This window comes from Taudactylus pleione, unplaced genomic scaffold, assembly GCF_031769625.1.
Source record: "Taudactylus pleione unplaced genomic scaffold, aTauple2 ptg000005l, whole genome shotgun sequence".
In the NCBI taxonomy this organism is placed as follows: Eukaryota; Metazoa; Chordata; class Amphibia; order Anura; family Myobatrachidae; genus Taudactylus; species Taudactylus pleione.
Window position 1 is genome coordinate 23,736,328 of NW_028284408.1, and position 15,709 is coordinate 23,752,036.

General features: G+C 45.3%; 1 protein-coding gene across 1 annotated transcript in view; it reads left to right on the top strand.

Annotated features, from left to right (window-relative positions):
- The window catches only part of CACNB3 (calcium voltage-gated channel auxiliary subunit beta 3), a 448,023-nt gene that overhangs the window by 167,341 nt on the left and 264,973 nt on the right, over window positions 1-15,709 (top strand). Inside the window, exon 3 of the mRNA XM_088448158.1 lies at window positions 4,344-4,466. Within this exon, the coding sequence (XP_088304284.1) occupies window positions 4,344-4,466 (123 nt within the window). The remainder of the gene's footprint in view (window positions 1-4,343; window positions 4,467-15,709) is intronic.

Below are 15,709 nucleotides of genomic sequence, written 5' to 3' on the forward strand. Positions count from 1 at the left end.
CACTCATCGCCAAGAACTGAATTGTTCCCAAATCAAGACACCTCCCAAGAGCCGGGAATTGGTTTGCATCTATCAGTGAATGTGGCATTAATAACTGGCTCATTTTTCCCACAGAATTTGAATGTTTCCATAGAGAATTCTGATGGTGTACATGGCCCTTTCCAATTGTCTGGTGGGGAAATTGACAGCTAAGCAGGCAGTCAGCCTAGATGTCATCCTTATTATAAGGTTGAATACATTGGAGCAGTCACGCAGTATAATTTATAAAATGTTGCATCCACTAAAGATTCTTAAGTATTGTTACAGGTAATATCTTATAATAGTAGATGGCTCCCAATGGGACTGACCTCGATGGGAATACATACGGGATGCCGGCGTTTGGGATCCCGCCAGTCAGAATCCCAAAGCCAGCATCCCGACAGCGAGCATTAGAATACCGACACTTTGTTGGTCAGTATTATAACCCTCTCCCTGTCCCTACCACTCCCTCCCCCTGGTGCCAGAACCTAAATAGTGCCTAAACCTAACCTCCTCCTCCCCACACACCCTAAACCTAACCCTCCCCCCCTTAGTGCTGTACCCTCCCCTTAGTGCCTAGCACTAACCCTCCCCCTAACCCCAGTACTTAGCTTCGGGATCCCGGCGATCGGGGTGCCAGCACCGATATTCTAAATAGTGTTGGGCTTTGGCATTCTGACCACCGGAATCCCAGAGGTCGGGATATTGACCGCATCCCACCTCGATGGTATAATGATGTAGGCTGCATTGCTTGAGGATTAATACATTCGTTGAATGAAAGAAACTTTTACAATATACTTGCACAATCCCAGGTCTTCATTCTCCCTCTCTTTACGTCCTCCTGAAACCCATCAATAACATGTTGACGACAAGGCTCTATGGGATCATTATCACAGACAGTCTAAAGATTTGCCATGTTATTGCTTTTTTTCCTGTGTAATCTTTGACTCCTGATAGCAAGAGTAAGTCCCTTGAGTAAAGTGTGATGAGGAGCAGCAAACATCTAGACATTAGTATTTAATATATTTATCACTCGGGGAACTGTAAATGGATTTGTGGTTCCACACCATGCAGACAGGCCCTACATACAAAAAAGGATAGTAATGTAAGTTTGCAGTGTCAAGTGATTTGGTGGTTGTAGTAGATTGAGACGTGTACAAGCGTTTGCTTATTTTTAAACTAACCTGTAATTCTTCTGTTAATCTTTAACAATAAGATAGCTATATTCTCTGTTTGACATAGATATTTAATGAGCCCAGGCTAAATTAGGTGTGTGCTAGAAACCAAACAGCATAAGGCATATTTTGAGATTCATTTGCAATCACCCTGGGCATAATTATAAAGAACAAAATGGCCAGGGTGCAGCTCAAAAGCCTCTTTAGTAGTAGCATGCACCTCGATTGGCACTTGAACTTTGCACCAGCTATGATCTGGCTGAGACTGGGGTATATATTTACTAAAGTGAGAGTGTTTAGAAGTGGAGATGTTGCCCATAGCAACCAATCAGGTTCTAACTGTTATCTTCTAGAAGGTACTAGTTAAATATTAAGTAGAATCTGATTGGTTGCTATGGGCAACATCTCCATTTCTAAAAACTCTCACTTTAGTAAATATACCCTCCAATCTCATACTGTACTTTAATAGAGTACATTTTGCGCCTTCCAGTTAGCATTTGCCAGAGAAGCGCATATTTTAGATGTACTTTGCACAATGTAAAACAAAGTTTCAGTCATGCAAAAATTATCCATGTACCAAAGGCATTTTTCATGTGGCCTTAATTTTGTGATCAGTAGTGAAAGTAGGTAGGTAAGGGCTGGTACAGCGTACCTTTAAGGAATTGGCAGCCGGTATGCCGTACCTGCCCCTACCACCAAGCGAGTCATAGCGATCGGCAGCGATATGGACTCCGACTCATAAGAGACCCATGGCAGCCCAGCAGCTCTCGGAATGCTGGGCATGCCCCCTGAGTGGTGAGAAACTGAGGACGTTGAGCGGACATGCCCTGCGACATGTGGTTACGCTCTCCATGATGTGTGGCCACGCCCATTTTGCTTTGTAGCGCACACAGGACCTCATTCAGAGTCGGTTGTTACGGTCGTACGCCACCGATGTTCGCTATACTGCGCATGCGTAAAGTTCGCAATGCGTGTGCGCAAACTACCCGCTAAGATCAGAAATTTCTCTCTCCTTGAACACAGCCAGGTCGGTAGTTTGAGTGACAGAATGAGGCGTTTGTGGGTGGTAACAGGGGAAGGTGCTTGAAAATGGGGGAGTGGAGATCCGAACGCAGGCGTGCCTAATTATGCGAACGGCGTTTTATGGGAGTGCATAATTAACAAAGTAGTGTCATGGCACATGTGACATGGGAGGTTTTTACACTGACATGATCGTAGAGCTTAAGAGAGGGTATGGTCAACCTTAAGCTCTACGACCAGTTTAGATGGTTCCCAATGGTCTCGATTAATCCTTATATGCCCGGAGATGACGTGCAATGCGTACGAGAAGGGGGTGTATTTTTTTTAATTCCGACCGCTTCCTCCCCTTGGACGGCCAGCTACCGATCCGAACTTAGGGTCGCAACTTGCGAGGGAATCATTTGAATATCCGGCCCCTTTTCCCGTACGACCGTGCGGCCGCTTCGACCGACTCTGAATGAGGTCCACAGTACCTGTAAAAGAAATGATCTACTTGTACCACTGCTTGTGATTGATATCCTGTAAGCCATAAATGAGGGTAACCCAAGCAGTATATAGGAGAGACATGTAAATGGTTTATCTAATGGAAGGGATTGCTTTAATGTTGTAGGACGTGAGATTTTGGATGTGATGTGTACATTTTTTTTGAACGCCGCTTTTCACATTCCACATCACCACAATACTAGATGTACTGTACTTTTGGTTGGCGGTGGTGGCTTTTATTAATAATATATATATATATATATATATATAGCTACCAATTATACAGTGATGTGCAGGGAGAATATTTGTCATTCACACCAGTCCCTGCCCCATTGGAGCTTACAGTCATTGGGTCTCATTCAGACCCGCTCGCGAGAGCAGGACGCTCGCAAGCGGGTCGATGTTACCCAAATGCGCATGCGCACGACGGATGGAGCTCCGTTGTGCGCATGCGCGAGACCCGGCTAGCGACAGCCAAGCTGTCGCTCCGGGTCTCGCACCAAAGGGGGCATGCTGTCGATGGTGAGTGACAGCACGCCCCCTTTGGTGGGCGTGCCGGGGGCGTGGCTGCCAGACGGAGGCGTTCCCATGGGAACGCCTACCGTCTTGGTCCGGCCCCACTGACATCACTAGTGATGTCAGTGGGAGTGATTTTGGCTCTGATAGAGCCAAAATCACTCCAGGGCTTGCGGCAGCGAGACCTACCGCATGTTCTCGTCATAAGCCCAATGGTCGCGATGGTCTTGACCATCGCAACCATCATCATGGACGCTCGCATAAGCTGTGGGTGGTAACCCACAGCTATGCGAGCGTCCAAAAGGCCGCTCCAAATTTAAATAGGACGGCCCTGATTCAGAGCGAGCGCTCTGGTCAGAGCGTCCGACTCTGAATCAGGGCCATAGTTCCTAACGCACAAGCATAGACTCTTTTTTTTTCTAAGCAGCTAATTAACCTATCAGCATGTTTTTGCATGCACATTGGGGTGTGCAGGTTGTCCTCCCAGAAACCCCTTAAGCTGGCCACACATCTAAAGATTATCTGTCCAACCAGCCAACTAGTTGAAAATCTGGTAATGTATGACGGCAAATGACAATCAGCAATTTGCTCCCAAACGCCGGAAAATGGACAATTTCTGTTGTTTGAACAAATTGTTTAGATCAAACATTTAACAAACTTGACTGACGACCATTTTCATCTGTTTTCTGGCATTTAGGAGCAAATTGCTGGTCATCAGTTACTCCCATACGTTACCAGATTTTCATTCCAACCAATCAGCTAGTTGGCTGGTTGGACAGATAATCTTTAGATGTGTGGCCAGCTTTAGACTGCCCCAAACGGAATCACCACTGGCTTTACCAGTATTGGCAGACACCATGTACCCAAGGGTGGGACAGCACAGGCAGTTTTGTTGGTGGGCGTTAAATCCAGTGCCGCCACATCATCAGTCAGCCCCCAGGAAGTGGTCAGCGGGCTGTTTTAGAAGGCATAGCTAAGTAGAGCATTTCTATATGATGTACATCCCTCGAGAAGACCCTGGGTATGCCTTAGGGTTATGTGTGCTGCATGGACCTTACTACGATGCACAGGGCTTTCTACACTATACATCCAGTTTGCACTGTAATAGAGGTCTTTTGTCTCTTTCCACAGCTCAAGCCAGTTGCGTTTGCTGTAAGAACCAATGTCAGTTACTGTGGAGCTCTGGATGAAGAGAGCCCAGTCCAAGGAGCTGCGATCAACTTTGAAGCCAAAGATTTTTTACATATCAAAGAGGTGAGCAAGGAACTAAAGTCTACTGACTATATACCCTCACTAATCTACTGACTATATACCCTTACTAATCTACTGACTATATACCCTCACTCCACTTAAGGGACAATGGGCTAGGTGTATCAAACCTTGGAGAGATAAAGTGGAGAGAAATAAAGTACCAAACAATCAGCTCCTAACTGTCCTTTTACAGGCTGTGTTTGAAAATTGAGTTAGTAGCTTATTGGATGGTACTTTATCTGTCCTCACTTTGGGCTCTATTTATTAACATTATTTTTACTAAAATAAAGTGAAAAAGGGTGTTTTCACACCCTTTTCACATTATTTTAGTTTCACCTGTAGTTATTCTACTCCAACCCCTAGTATCACTTATTTTTAGTAAAGCAGATCACATTTCCCATAACTGTAATGGGAAATGTGATCCGACCTAAGTTACTAAAAATAAATTGTAAAAAAATACCGGGGGAAGCCCTGTGATAATAACGCCACCTGGAGGTGGCGTTATCCAGGGTCTCCCCCGGTTACCGGGCTCCCACTCTGCTCTAATGGGGAGAGCAGAGGCGGGAGCCGGTACCAGTAATCAGCTGTGTGGTCTAAGCAGACCGCAAGCTGATTGCTGTAAAAAAAAGAAAAAAAAAATTAAACATTTTTTTTTTTACTTACCTGAATCCAGGGACCGGTGATCGGGCCTCCGGTGATGGCTCCTCTCCGGTCAGCTGGTCTCCCATAGTGCACTGCGGCCCGGTCATCAGGTGATCGGGCCCCAGTGCAGTATGGGAGATCACCTGATCGGGAAGCCCGGAGAAGACCACCGGAGGACAGGAGGATGCAGGTAAGTGTAATGAAGGGAGGGGGGGTCGCGGGGGGGGTCGCGGGGGGCGGGGCTTAGCGCCGGGGCGGGGCTTAGCATTGGTGGGGGGGTAGTAGCGGTGGTCGGTCGGCGCATGTGCGGGCTCTTGGTCGCGGTATTTTTTCCGAAAATACCGCGACTAGAGTGCGGATGGGATCCGCAGGGACAGAGCTTTATCGCAAGCTCTGTCCCTGCAAGGGATTTATAGTAAATCCCTGTGATATTGCCTGAATTCGCAATGCGAATTCAATCGGTAATATCACACTACAATCCGCAGTCTTCATACATTTCCCCCAATATTCTGGTAACTTGCATTATATAGCATGCTATGATGATATACGAAACGGCTGCTGTCACGAATGGAGGAACAGCAGCAGATATTAGAGATATCTGCTGCGGTCCCTCCATAGTACATTGCAGGGATGCTAAATATATGTGGATATCTGTTTTCGGGGAATATGCTGAAAATAGTTTATAATAAATGGGCCCCAAAGGATGTATTAGGTCACAGCATTACTGATATGACAGTACAGCAGACAGGGGTGTAGCTAGACTTAGGGGGGCCCAATCGCAAAATTTTCATGGGCCCCCCCTAGGTCTCCACCACCCCGCTGCCACCCGCCCTCCCCCCTCATCAACTTACCTCTCCCCCATGGTCGTTTTCCTTCAGCATGTGCTGCAGAGGACGGGCACATCTCCTCTCCTGGTCAGCTCCGACTGATGCTGGGAGGAGGCGTGGCCGTGCTGAGCCTTCTGGGACATCCCCGGACCACGGCTCCACCTCCTCCCAGTATCTGTCGGAGAGAGGAGAGACGGAGGTGACCGGATCGGACAATATATCGTCTAGTGTGTACCCGGCATTATAGTCTCAGTGGCAAACGCAGGATTTCCAGAGGGGGGTTTCCAAATAGAGCGAGTGTGACCTGTCAATGAAGAGGGCAGAATTAATACTTAACCAGCTTTAATAAGCGTCATACATAGTGTATTGTGTGTATTAATTCCAGCATATACAGAACCAGTGATCACAGTAAGCTATTATATGCGTCAGTAGGGCCATCCTGCCTGAGCTGAACATATTTATTTTAGATGTGGGCACCATTCCAGACTATTGGAGCAAGTCTGGGAGCCTGGAGGAGCAGCAGAGGAACCTAGCACTGCCCTGGACATACTGTATATGTACATATTGGGCTCTATAGCAGTGCATCTCTAACAGTGCATGTTTTCCAGATCTTCTATTTGGTGCACAGGTTATTTATTACTGGCTGATACATGTTAAAAGATCCACAGGTGGTGCTAATTATTTCATTTGTGATATTGAGAAGAACATGCAGCACTAGTAACAATCTATTATATTACTATTTCTAGTGTGGGCTGGGGAGGGGGGTTTCCAGGCAGACGGAAACCCCCCCTGTGTTTGCCTATGAATCTGACAGCCACTATGGGGGTGATTCAGAGATGGACGCTGATAGCATTCCTGCTGCGTGCTTGGACACAGCAGCAATGCTAAAATATGCTAATGCCGCAGGAGGCGACTGAGGGCTAAAGACGCCTCCTGCCAGCATAGTAGATCTCAGTGCTGCGGGCACGATTCAGAGTTGTATTCTTCTGAACAGCTGCTGCATCTTTGGACACAAATATGTTAATGCTGTAGGAGGCCTCTGAAGGAAAAAGACGCCTCCTGCCGGCATCTCAGATCCGATGCCTGTATCCACAGACCCGGGATCGGATCAACATCTCAGTATCGACCACCTCCTACCCGCCTGTGAGGCCAGTAAATCTGCATCAGGAGACACAGACATTAGCCTCGGCACTTGCAGAAACGGGGCCAACACCCCACCGTTTTCTTGAAACACAGGCAGCACTGGCCCGCCCCCAATCGGCCGCAGCATGTCAATTGGCTTCGGGCACTGTGTGTGAAGACGCAGACACTTGCCTCCACCCTCCCACAAAACTGGAGTCATCACTCACCTGACGCCTGCAGCCGCACTGCGTGCGAGGGCGCAGGACCCGATCTGCACATGCACAGAACAGGTCCTGGGCATGCACAGTCCCCTTGCCATTAGACCTATATGCAAACCGTTTGCGTATAGGTCTGAATCAGGCCTTATATGCAACTCAAATCATGTATGTAAGGTTAAAAAAAAAACATCAGTTGCTATAACAATCAAGGCCCGTATTCAATTCCAGGCGAAAACCCGATGACGTCATTTTCGCCTATTGTAATTATCCCCGTATTCAATTACAAAGACTTTTTGCCAGTGCGAAAAGTAAATGTAAAAAAACAAGGATAATTTTTCTCTAGTGTTTAGCTGGCAATAAATAGTGCAGAATTGGGGTTTAGGGGTGCAGGCTTAAAAAAAATAGCCTGCACGCCTGTGAATGGCCCCTAAAATTAAAAAAATGTATGTAAAAAAAAAGTGCAAAAAAAAAAAAATCGGGACACCCCAAAAAATGTACTTTCATTTTGGGGTTAAAAAAATAATAATTAGTGAATACACTTCTAAAATAGCGAAATTAAATCCAGAGGGGTTCCAAAGTAAGCGGCAAGTGTTTTCTTCATTACGGGGAGTAGCGACAGGTGCATTTTTGAAGAATTTTTAAAAAAACATTTTAGGGACTTAAAAATATGCTTGCACCCATTTCCATGTACCCCAAATTTGATGGGCCTAGTTATTTTCCCCCCAAAAAAGCTGTGCTGTTCTTCACCACCTTCTTCCAGGCGCATTTATGCACCTGCCACGGTTATTTATAAACCCGACTTCCCTTCAGCAGGCAAAAACGGGGTTACCCATAGTGATCCCCCATGTCTGGACATCTTTAGGGGGGTGCCAGGATGATTTCCCAAAAATTCACAATTTATTTTGCTGCTTGCAGTTTCGCAGGGTCCTGTTTTTGCGTCCTTTGTAATTGAATACAGGGATAATCGGGCACACGCGCGATACTTTTCCGCCTGGAAAACAGACGAGGAGGAGAAAATGAATGAAAATCTTTTATATATATCATGCATTTTCTATACATACATTCTGTATTTTATATATAGAGTACTGCAAACTACATGTAGTTTTTTTAGCACACATTTTAACTCTTCTGCTTAGGATTTACGACATTTTATAATTTTTTTTTTTTTCCACATTTTTTATTGAAGCGTCAACTGTCACATTTACAGACATCACAATGAACACTAATACAAATGTTCATATAATAAGAAAAAAAAGAGAGCAATGATCACAATAGTTGTACAATAGTGCAAATGGTGTATGATATTGTCCAAACAGCAAAGAAAAGAACAAATAGGTTCTATTTAGACATTTTATAATTAAAGATTGCAACTTTCATTGTCTATTGTTAAACTATGATTGAAAACCTCCCTTTCTGGTGGCTTATCCGCTTGCAGTTTGCCATTCATGCTGAAATGTTGCAGCAGATATATTGCAATTAGGGGTGAGCAGGTTCGGATTTCTGAAATCCGAACCCCCCTGAGCCCCCCCGATCCAAGTAAGGCTCGACTTTTCCCGCCTGACTCGGATCTGAAATCAAGGCAAAACGTCATCATCCCGCCTTCCAGATCTCGCGGGTTTTGGATTCTATATAAGGTACCCACGTCGGCGCCATTTTCTCACTCGGCTGTGGACAGTGAAGAGGGAGGGTGGGAGTTAAGGCTGGCTGGGCTGTGTAGTGTAGTGTAGTGCAGTGTAGTGCATTGTAGTGTTGTGCTGTGCTGCTGTTGTCCATAGGGGCTGTGTCCACTCCTCCAGTCCAAAGTCCATAGGGGCTAGCTGGACTGTGTTGTGCAGTCAGTTGTCCATAGGGGCTGTGTCCACTCCAAAGTCCTGTGCAGTGTCCCAGTCCTAAAGGGGTGCTGTAGTGTTCTCCAGCGGGTGCTCTGTCCATCAGGGGTGCTCCCCCCAAGTGCAAAAAAAATAAATATTTTTTCTGTGTTTGTGAATTGTGTGCGCAGTAGCCGCACGTGCATCAACAAACTAGTGCCAAGCGTGCGCCTGTGTCATAAGTAAAGGGCCGCCTGACTTGACCGTTAAAGGGTGCTATAACCCCCAAAGTGCACTCCAAACCAAATAAAAAAATATTTTCTGTGTTTGTGAATTGTGTGCACTGTGGCTGCACGTGCATCAACAAAGGAGCAACGCCAAGCGTGCGCCTATGTCCCATAAGTAAAGGGCCGGCTGGCTTGTCCATTTTTGGGTGCTGTAACCCCCAAAGGGCACTCCAAATAAATAAAAAAATATTTTCTGTGTTTGTGAATTGTGTGGACTGTGGCTGCACGTGCATCAACAAAGGAGCAGCGCCAAGCGTGCGCCTGTGTCCCATAGGTAAAGGGCCGGCTGGCTTGACAGTTAAAGGGTGCTGTAACCCCCAATGTGCACTCCAAAAAAAAAAAATTGTTTTGTGTTTGTGAGTTGTGTGCGCATTAGCCGCACGTGCATCAACAAAGCAGCGCCAAGCGTGCGCCTGTGTCATAAGTAAAGGGCCGGCTGGCTTGACCATTAAAGGGTGCTGTAACCCCCGAAGTGCACTCCAAAAAAAATAAAAAAATATATTTTTTTGTGTTTGTGAATTGTGTGCGCAGTAGCCGCACATGCATCAACAAAGTAGTGCCAAGCGTGCGCCTGTGTCATAAGTAAAGGGCCGGCTGGCTTGACCGTTAAAGGGTGCTGTAACCCCCAAAGTGCACTCCAAACAAAATAAAAAAATATTTTCTGTGTTTGTGAATTGTGTGCACTGTGGCTGCACGTGCATCAACAAAGGAGCAGTGCCAAGCGTGCGCCTGTGTCCCATAAGTAAAGGGCCGGCTGGCTTGTCCGTTAAAGGGTGCTGTAACCCCCAAAGTGCACTCCAAACAAAATTAAAAAATATTTTCTGTGTTTGTGAATTATGTGCACTGTGGCTGCACATGCATCAACAAAGGAGCAGCGCCAAGCGTGCGCCTGTGTCCCATAAGTAAAGAGCCGGCTGGCTCATTTCTTAAAGGGTGGTGTAACCCACAAAGTGCACTAGTCTCCAACAAAAATAAAAAATTATTTTCTGTGTTTGTGTGCGCCTTAGCCGCACGTATATATCAATATAACATAAATGGAGGACCAAACTTTCTCCGATAAAAATAAAATAGGGAAGGATCAAGAACCACTTCCTCCTAGTGCTGTTGGTGCTGCTGGGAGTTGTTCATCATCCCAGAGAGGAAGTAGGAACCCCACTACTTTTACTAAACAATTGACCCTCCAACAGTCCTTAGCGAGGAGGATGAAGTACGACAGCAGTCATCCTGAAGCAAAACGTATAACTGAGGCCTTGACTGCTATGTTGGTGTTAGACGTGCGTCCGGTATCCACCATTAGTGCAGTGGGATTTAGACAATTGATGGAGGTAGTGTGTCCCCGGTTCCAAATCCCGTCTAGATTCCACCTGCATCCTCAAAGCAACAGCGACAAGCGTGCGTCTGTCTGTTAAAGGGTGGTGTAACCCTCAAAGTGCGCTCCACAAACAATAAAAAATTCTTCTTTTTTTCCTGTCTTTGTGAAATGTGTGGGCTGTAGCTGCACCTGCATCCTCAAAGCAGCAGCGACAAGCGTGCGTCTGTCTGTTAAAGGGTGGTTGTCACAATCCGGTGAAAGTGATCGTCTGTGGAGGACGGTGAGCCGGGGGGTTCAGGTGACTATCGGAGTGACTGAGGCTAGGTCTCCTATTTGCGGCCGAACCCAGGTTTGGCTGGACCTGCCCAGAGGCGCGGAGTCTAACTCACTTGGTGGTTTTCTACAGTGACCCCTCCAATTGGGATTTGGTTTTCTGCTGCACCAAGTGAGTAGGTCGCGGCCCTCTGGACAGGTACCTGGGAATGGCAGAAGACCGGAAACTATATTAAGTTATTGCTAGAACACTGGAGATACACTGGAACACAATTAGAAATCCTAATCACCGGCTTGCATGAGATTACTGAGAAAGTACGGAGAATCACTAAGAAATCCAGGAGCTAACTAGCTCAGCAGCTCAGGGAGATGTGGACACAGGCAGGTACTGGAGCTTGCTAAATATGCAGGAAAGCACAAACATATACTGGGGATTGCACATACAAGAGTAGAGTGGACTCAAGGAATATATTGGGAATGCTAGAAATGTGGTACTGGACAAAGGCCAAATACTGGGAGAGCTAGAAATGCTGGTACTGTGCAAAATACTGGGAATAATTATATATGCAGGTGCAGATTGCACAGACAAGACATATAGAGAAGATAGGCATACACTCGGAGAGTGCTAACTGCAAGTGCAGATTTGCACTGACAAGACACAGAGCAGATTGACCAGACATGTGCTGGGAGGACCAGCTGTGAGCTAATTAATACCAGCAGGTAATCCGACACTTCAGTGATACAGGGTAATAGCCACAGGAAAGCTGCAATAGAATTAGCAGCACATATACAAAGACACACAGGGAAGGGACATGAAACACTGAAGTACTGTGAGAAAGCTAAAGTCTTAGAGTAAGGTTTAGCATGGAAGCTAATACAGGAAACTGGGAAACTGTGAGCAGGCTGAAGCAACAGTGGGAGTAACACAGGCACTTGGAATAACGAAGTTGAACGGCATCTTCCTGGAGTTCTGGAGGCGGATTTATACCCAGGGGTAGCAGATTACTGGAGCACAGCATCAGCTGACTGAAATCATGCTACCATAGGTTAGGAGTACTGTCACATGAGAGGAACTGTCATGGCGGCGCCCATGATGGGAACTCCGATCCCCAGCACACACAGCCGACCATGGAAGTTCGCAAAAAGCACCTAAGGCAGAATACTCAGCCCCACATCCATCACTGCACCAGACGTCTGACCGCAAGGAAGTCAGGGGAAGCCGGCAAGGAGGTGAGAGAGGCCGATCCTAGGCTGAACCCTGACAGTGGTGTAACCCCCAAAGTGCGCTCCACAAAAAATAAAAAATTCTTCTTTTTTTTCTGTCTTTGTGAAATGTGTGGGCTGTAGCCGCACCTGCATCCTCAAAGCAGCAGCGACAAGCGTGCGTCTGTCTGTTAAAGGGTGGTGTAACCCTCAAAGTGCGCTCCACAAAAAATAAAAAATCCTTCTTTTTTTTCTGTCTTTGTGAATTGTGTGGCTGTAGCCGCACCTACATCCTCAAAGCAGCAGCGACAAGCATGCGTCTGTCTGTTTAAGGATTACATCGGTGACAGCATCCAAGTAGGCATGTCAGACAGTCCGTACTGGCAGGAAAAAGAGGCAATTTGGAGGCCCCTGTACAAACTGGCTCTATTTTACCTGAGTTGCCCCCCGTCCAGTGTGTACTCCGAAAGAGTGTTTAGTGCAGCCGGGAACCTTTTCAGCGAAAGGCGTAGGAGGTTGCTTCCACAAAATGTGGAGAAGATGATGTTCATAAAAATGAATTATCAACTCTTCCAGGGAGACCAGCCTCCAAAACGTACAGAGGGACCTGTGGTGGTGGATTCCAGCGGGGACGAATTAATACTCTGTGAGGATGAGGATGTACACAACACTGAAGAGGGTGAGGAATCGGTGAATGAGGAGGATGAGGACGACATCTTGCCTCCGTAGAGCCAGTTTGTGAAGGGACAGATTAATTGCCAGCTTGTTTTGTGGGGGCCCAATCGAACCAATCATTTCAGCCACAGTCGTGTGGCAGACCCTGGGGCTGAAATGATTGGTTTGTTAAAGTGTGCATGTCCTGTTTATACAACATAAGGGTGGGTGGGAGGGCCCAAGGACAATTCCATCTTGCACCTCTTTTTTTTCTTTGCATTATGTACTGTTTGCGGCCTAGTTTTTCAAACTGCCATCCTGTCTGCCACTGCAGTGTCACTCCTAGATGGGCCACGTGTTTGTGCCGCCCACTCGTGTCGCTAAGGATAGTCATCCATCTACCTCGGTGCAACCTTTTGGACATAAAAACACTATTGTGAGGTGTGAGGTGTTCAGAATAGACTGGAAATGAGTGGAAATTAAGGTTATTGAGGTTAATAATAGCATAGGAGCAGAAACACCCACAAATTCTGTGATTTTAGCTGTTTTTATGCTTTTTTTAAAAAAAATACAGATCCAAAACACAAAACCCAGAACCCAAAACACGGAAGGGTGGTTTTGGCAAAACCAATTCAGATCCAAAACACGAAGAAAGATCCAGATCCAAAACCAAAACACAAAACACGAAAAGCACACCCCTAATAGCAATTGGCTGAAACCAATAGAATCCTTCTTGCACATGGTGAAAATGCATTCAGATGACAGCTGCTGTCAGCCTGTCTGTGCAATCACCTTCCCTCTGCCTGCCACAGTAACAGACAGCCATGAGGACCGAAGTGATCTGACCTCTCGGCCCAGGAGGCTGTATACATGTGTTCCTAATTGATCTTTTCCCTTGGCTCTCAGGGCAAACACCAGGATCAACTTGTGTGTACAATTTTCTTAGCTAGGAAGTAATAATGTGAGAGTAAGCATAATCAGTTTGAATGTGTATTATATTTCAAACTTGTGTTTTCAAGTCTAAAGCTGGGTACACACTTAGCGATGTGTACCCAGCCCGATGTCGCATGTGTCGGGACCTGGGGTACTGGCATCGACAAGTGCACACATGCTTGCTGATGCCGGGAGTGACAGAGCGACAGCGGGGGCCATGCTGCATTCAATTCAGCGACATAGCGGGTACACACTGGCCAATGTGCCAGATATGTCGTCCGAGCTGCCGAATCGGTCGACATATAGTCTAGTGTGTACTTGGCTTTACACTAAAAGGATGCTCATATACGAAACCAGCAAAGCCAAAACCTGTCCTACATATCAATGATATTTAGCTTATGTTCTACAGTTTAGTGTAGTCAGGGCCTCATTCAGAGATGCAAGTTCATCCGATGATTAATGTACATTACCGATTGTTAGGGGGTCTGCATATGCGATCTCACTCGAAGACCCCCCAAAATTATGCTGCGGCATTTGGGGGGCATAGCGGGAGCATGCCTTGTCACCATTCCAGGAAATGGGGGCGTCGCCCCATTTTCCACGAGGGAAGAGGCCAGGCTCTGTGTCAGCGGAGTAAAAACAGAAAAAGGCGGCCTCCGACTCACAGGTTAAAGTCCAGCGATACAAGCTGCAGCTGGTCAGCTTGTAAGTATTATCCAGGTAAGTAAATACCAGCTCCTGTGTGCCGTACTGACTCAGGGGACAGTTTTCGATGTTGACGTCCAAAATAGCAAGTGCTATAGATTCTCCTTAAAAACGGGGGAGTCCTTGAAAGTGGGATATAACTAATGCATTTCTCGGCTCTTATTATTCTGGCTGTTTCCTCAGAGGTAAATGATCTCACTTCCTTTGGACATATAAATACCTTAGCGGGTAGAGAGAGTACACACAGATCTGGAAGACCTAATAGAATTATTGTTATATATGAACACCACAGTGTGTGTTCAATAGGTAACAGATACTTTACTCAAAAACAATTCGATAGTAAGACATGAAATCACACATAAGCAATCATAATATAATTAACACTAAATATATATAAAAAATGTGTAGACATACATGTTTTAAACATAAAAAAGCAGAAAAAATACAAGAAAAAAAAATAAAAAACAATAATAAATAATAAATGAATAAAATTAAATAAATTAAAAAAACTATAAAGATATATCAATTTAGGATTAGTACATATCTAGAAAAGTGACATATAAAATTACAGATGTCATGTAGAGTTATAAGAAATTAAATAGTTTTTCTATTTAAACAATTAAATGTGTGCTGAAATTAAACATCATATATCTCATGTATATCTACGACAATAGTAGATGGATCAGTGGACCCTCAATAATAGAAGAAATCTATACATTAGTTAATAAAAACAACACCAATAAAATAGAAAGAAACCCCTGACATATATACAGAACTCTCATTAGGATCAGTGATTGAATGTTCATGTATTTCTGCATGGACATAAACCAAATGTCTGTAAATGTGAATGCCCCCAAATGTTAGTGGGCATCCAATATCAAAAATGGTAAATTAATTAATCAGTGGATGAAAATAAATGTATAAAAATATATATATGAGTAATCATACATACATGTAGCACATATATAGATACATATTAAAAATACATTAATAAATATATGTGCGTATATATACAGTATATATATGGAAAAACGAGAGAACATCCACTTAATGGACGACCATCTCTCCTATTTGGAGTCTGCCAAGTAGTAGCATAATTGTGGGTAACCCGAGTGTAGCGTCAGAGGTACCCCCATCTATAAGATATATTTAGACTCAAAAGGTGATGGCCATCTCGACGGTACAATTAGCCAACGACCTATCATCTAAGGCCTTTCCACTGGCGAAAAAAGAACTGAATGTTTGATACATGACCAACTTTA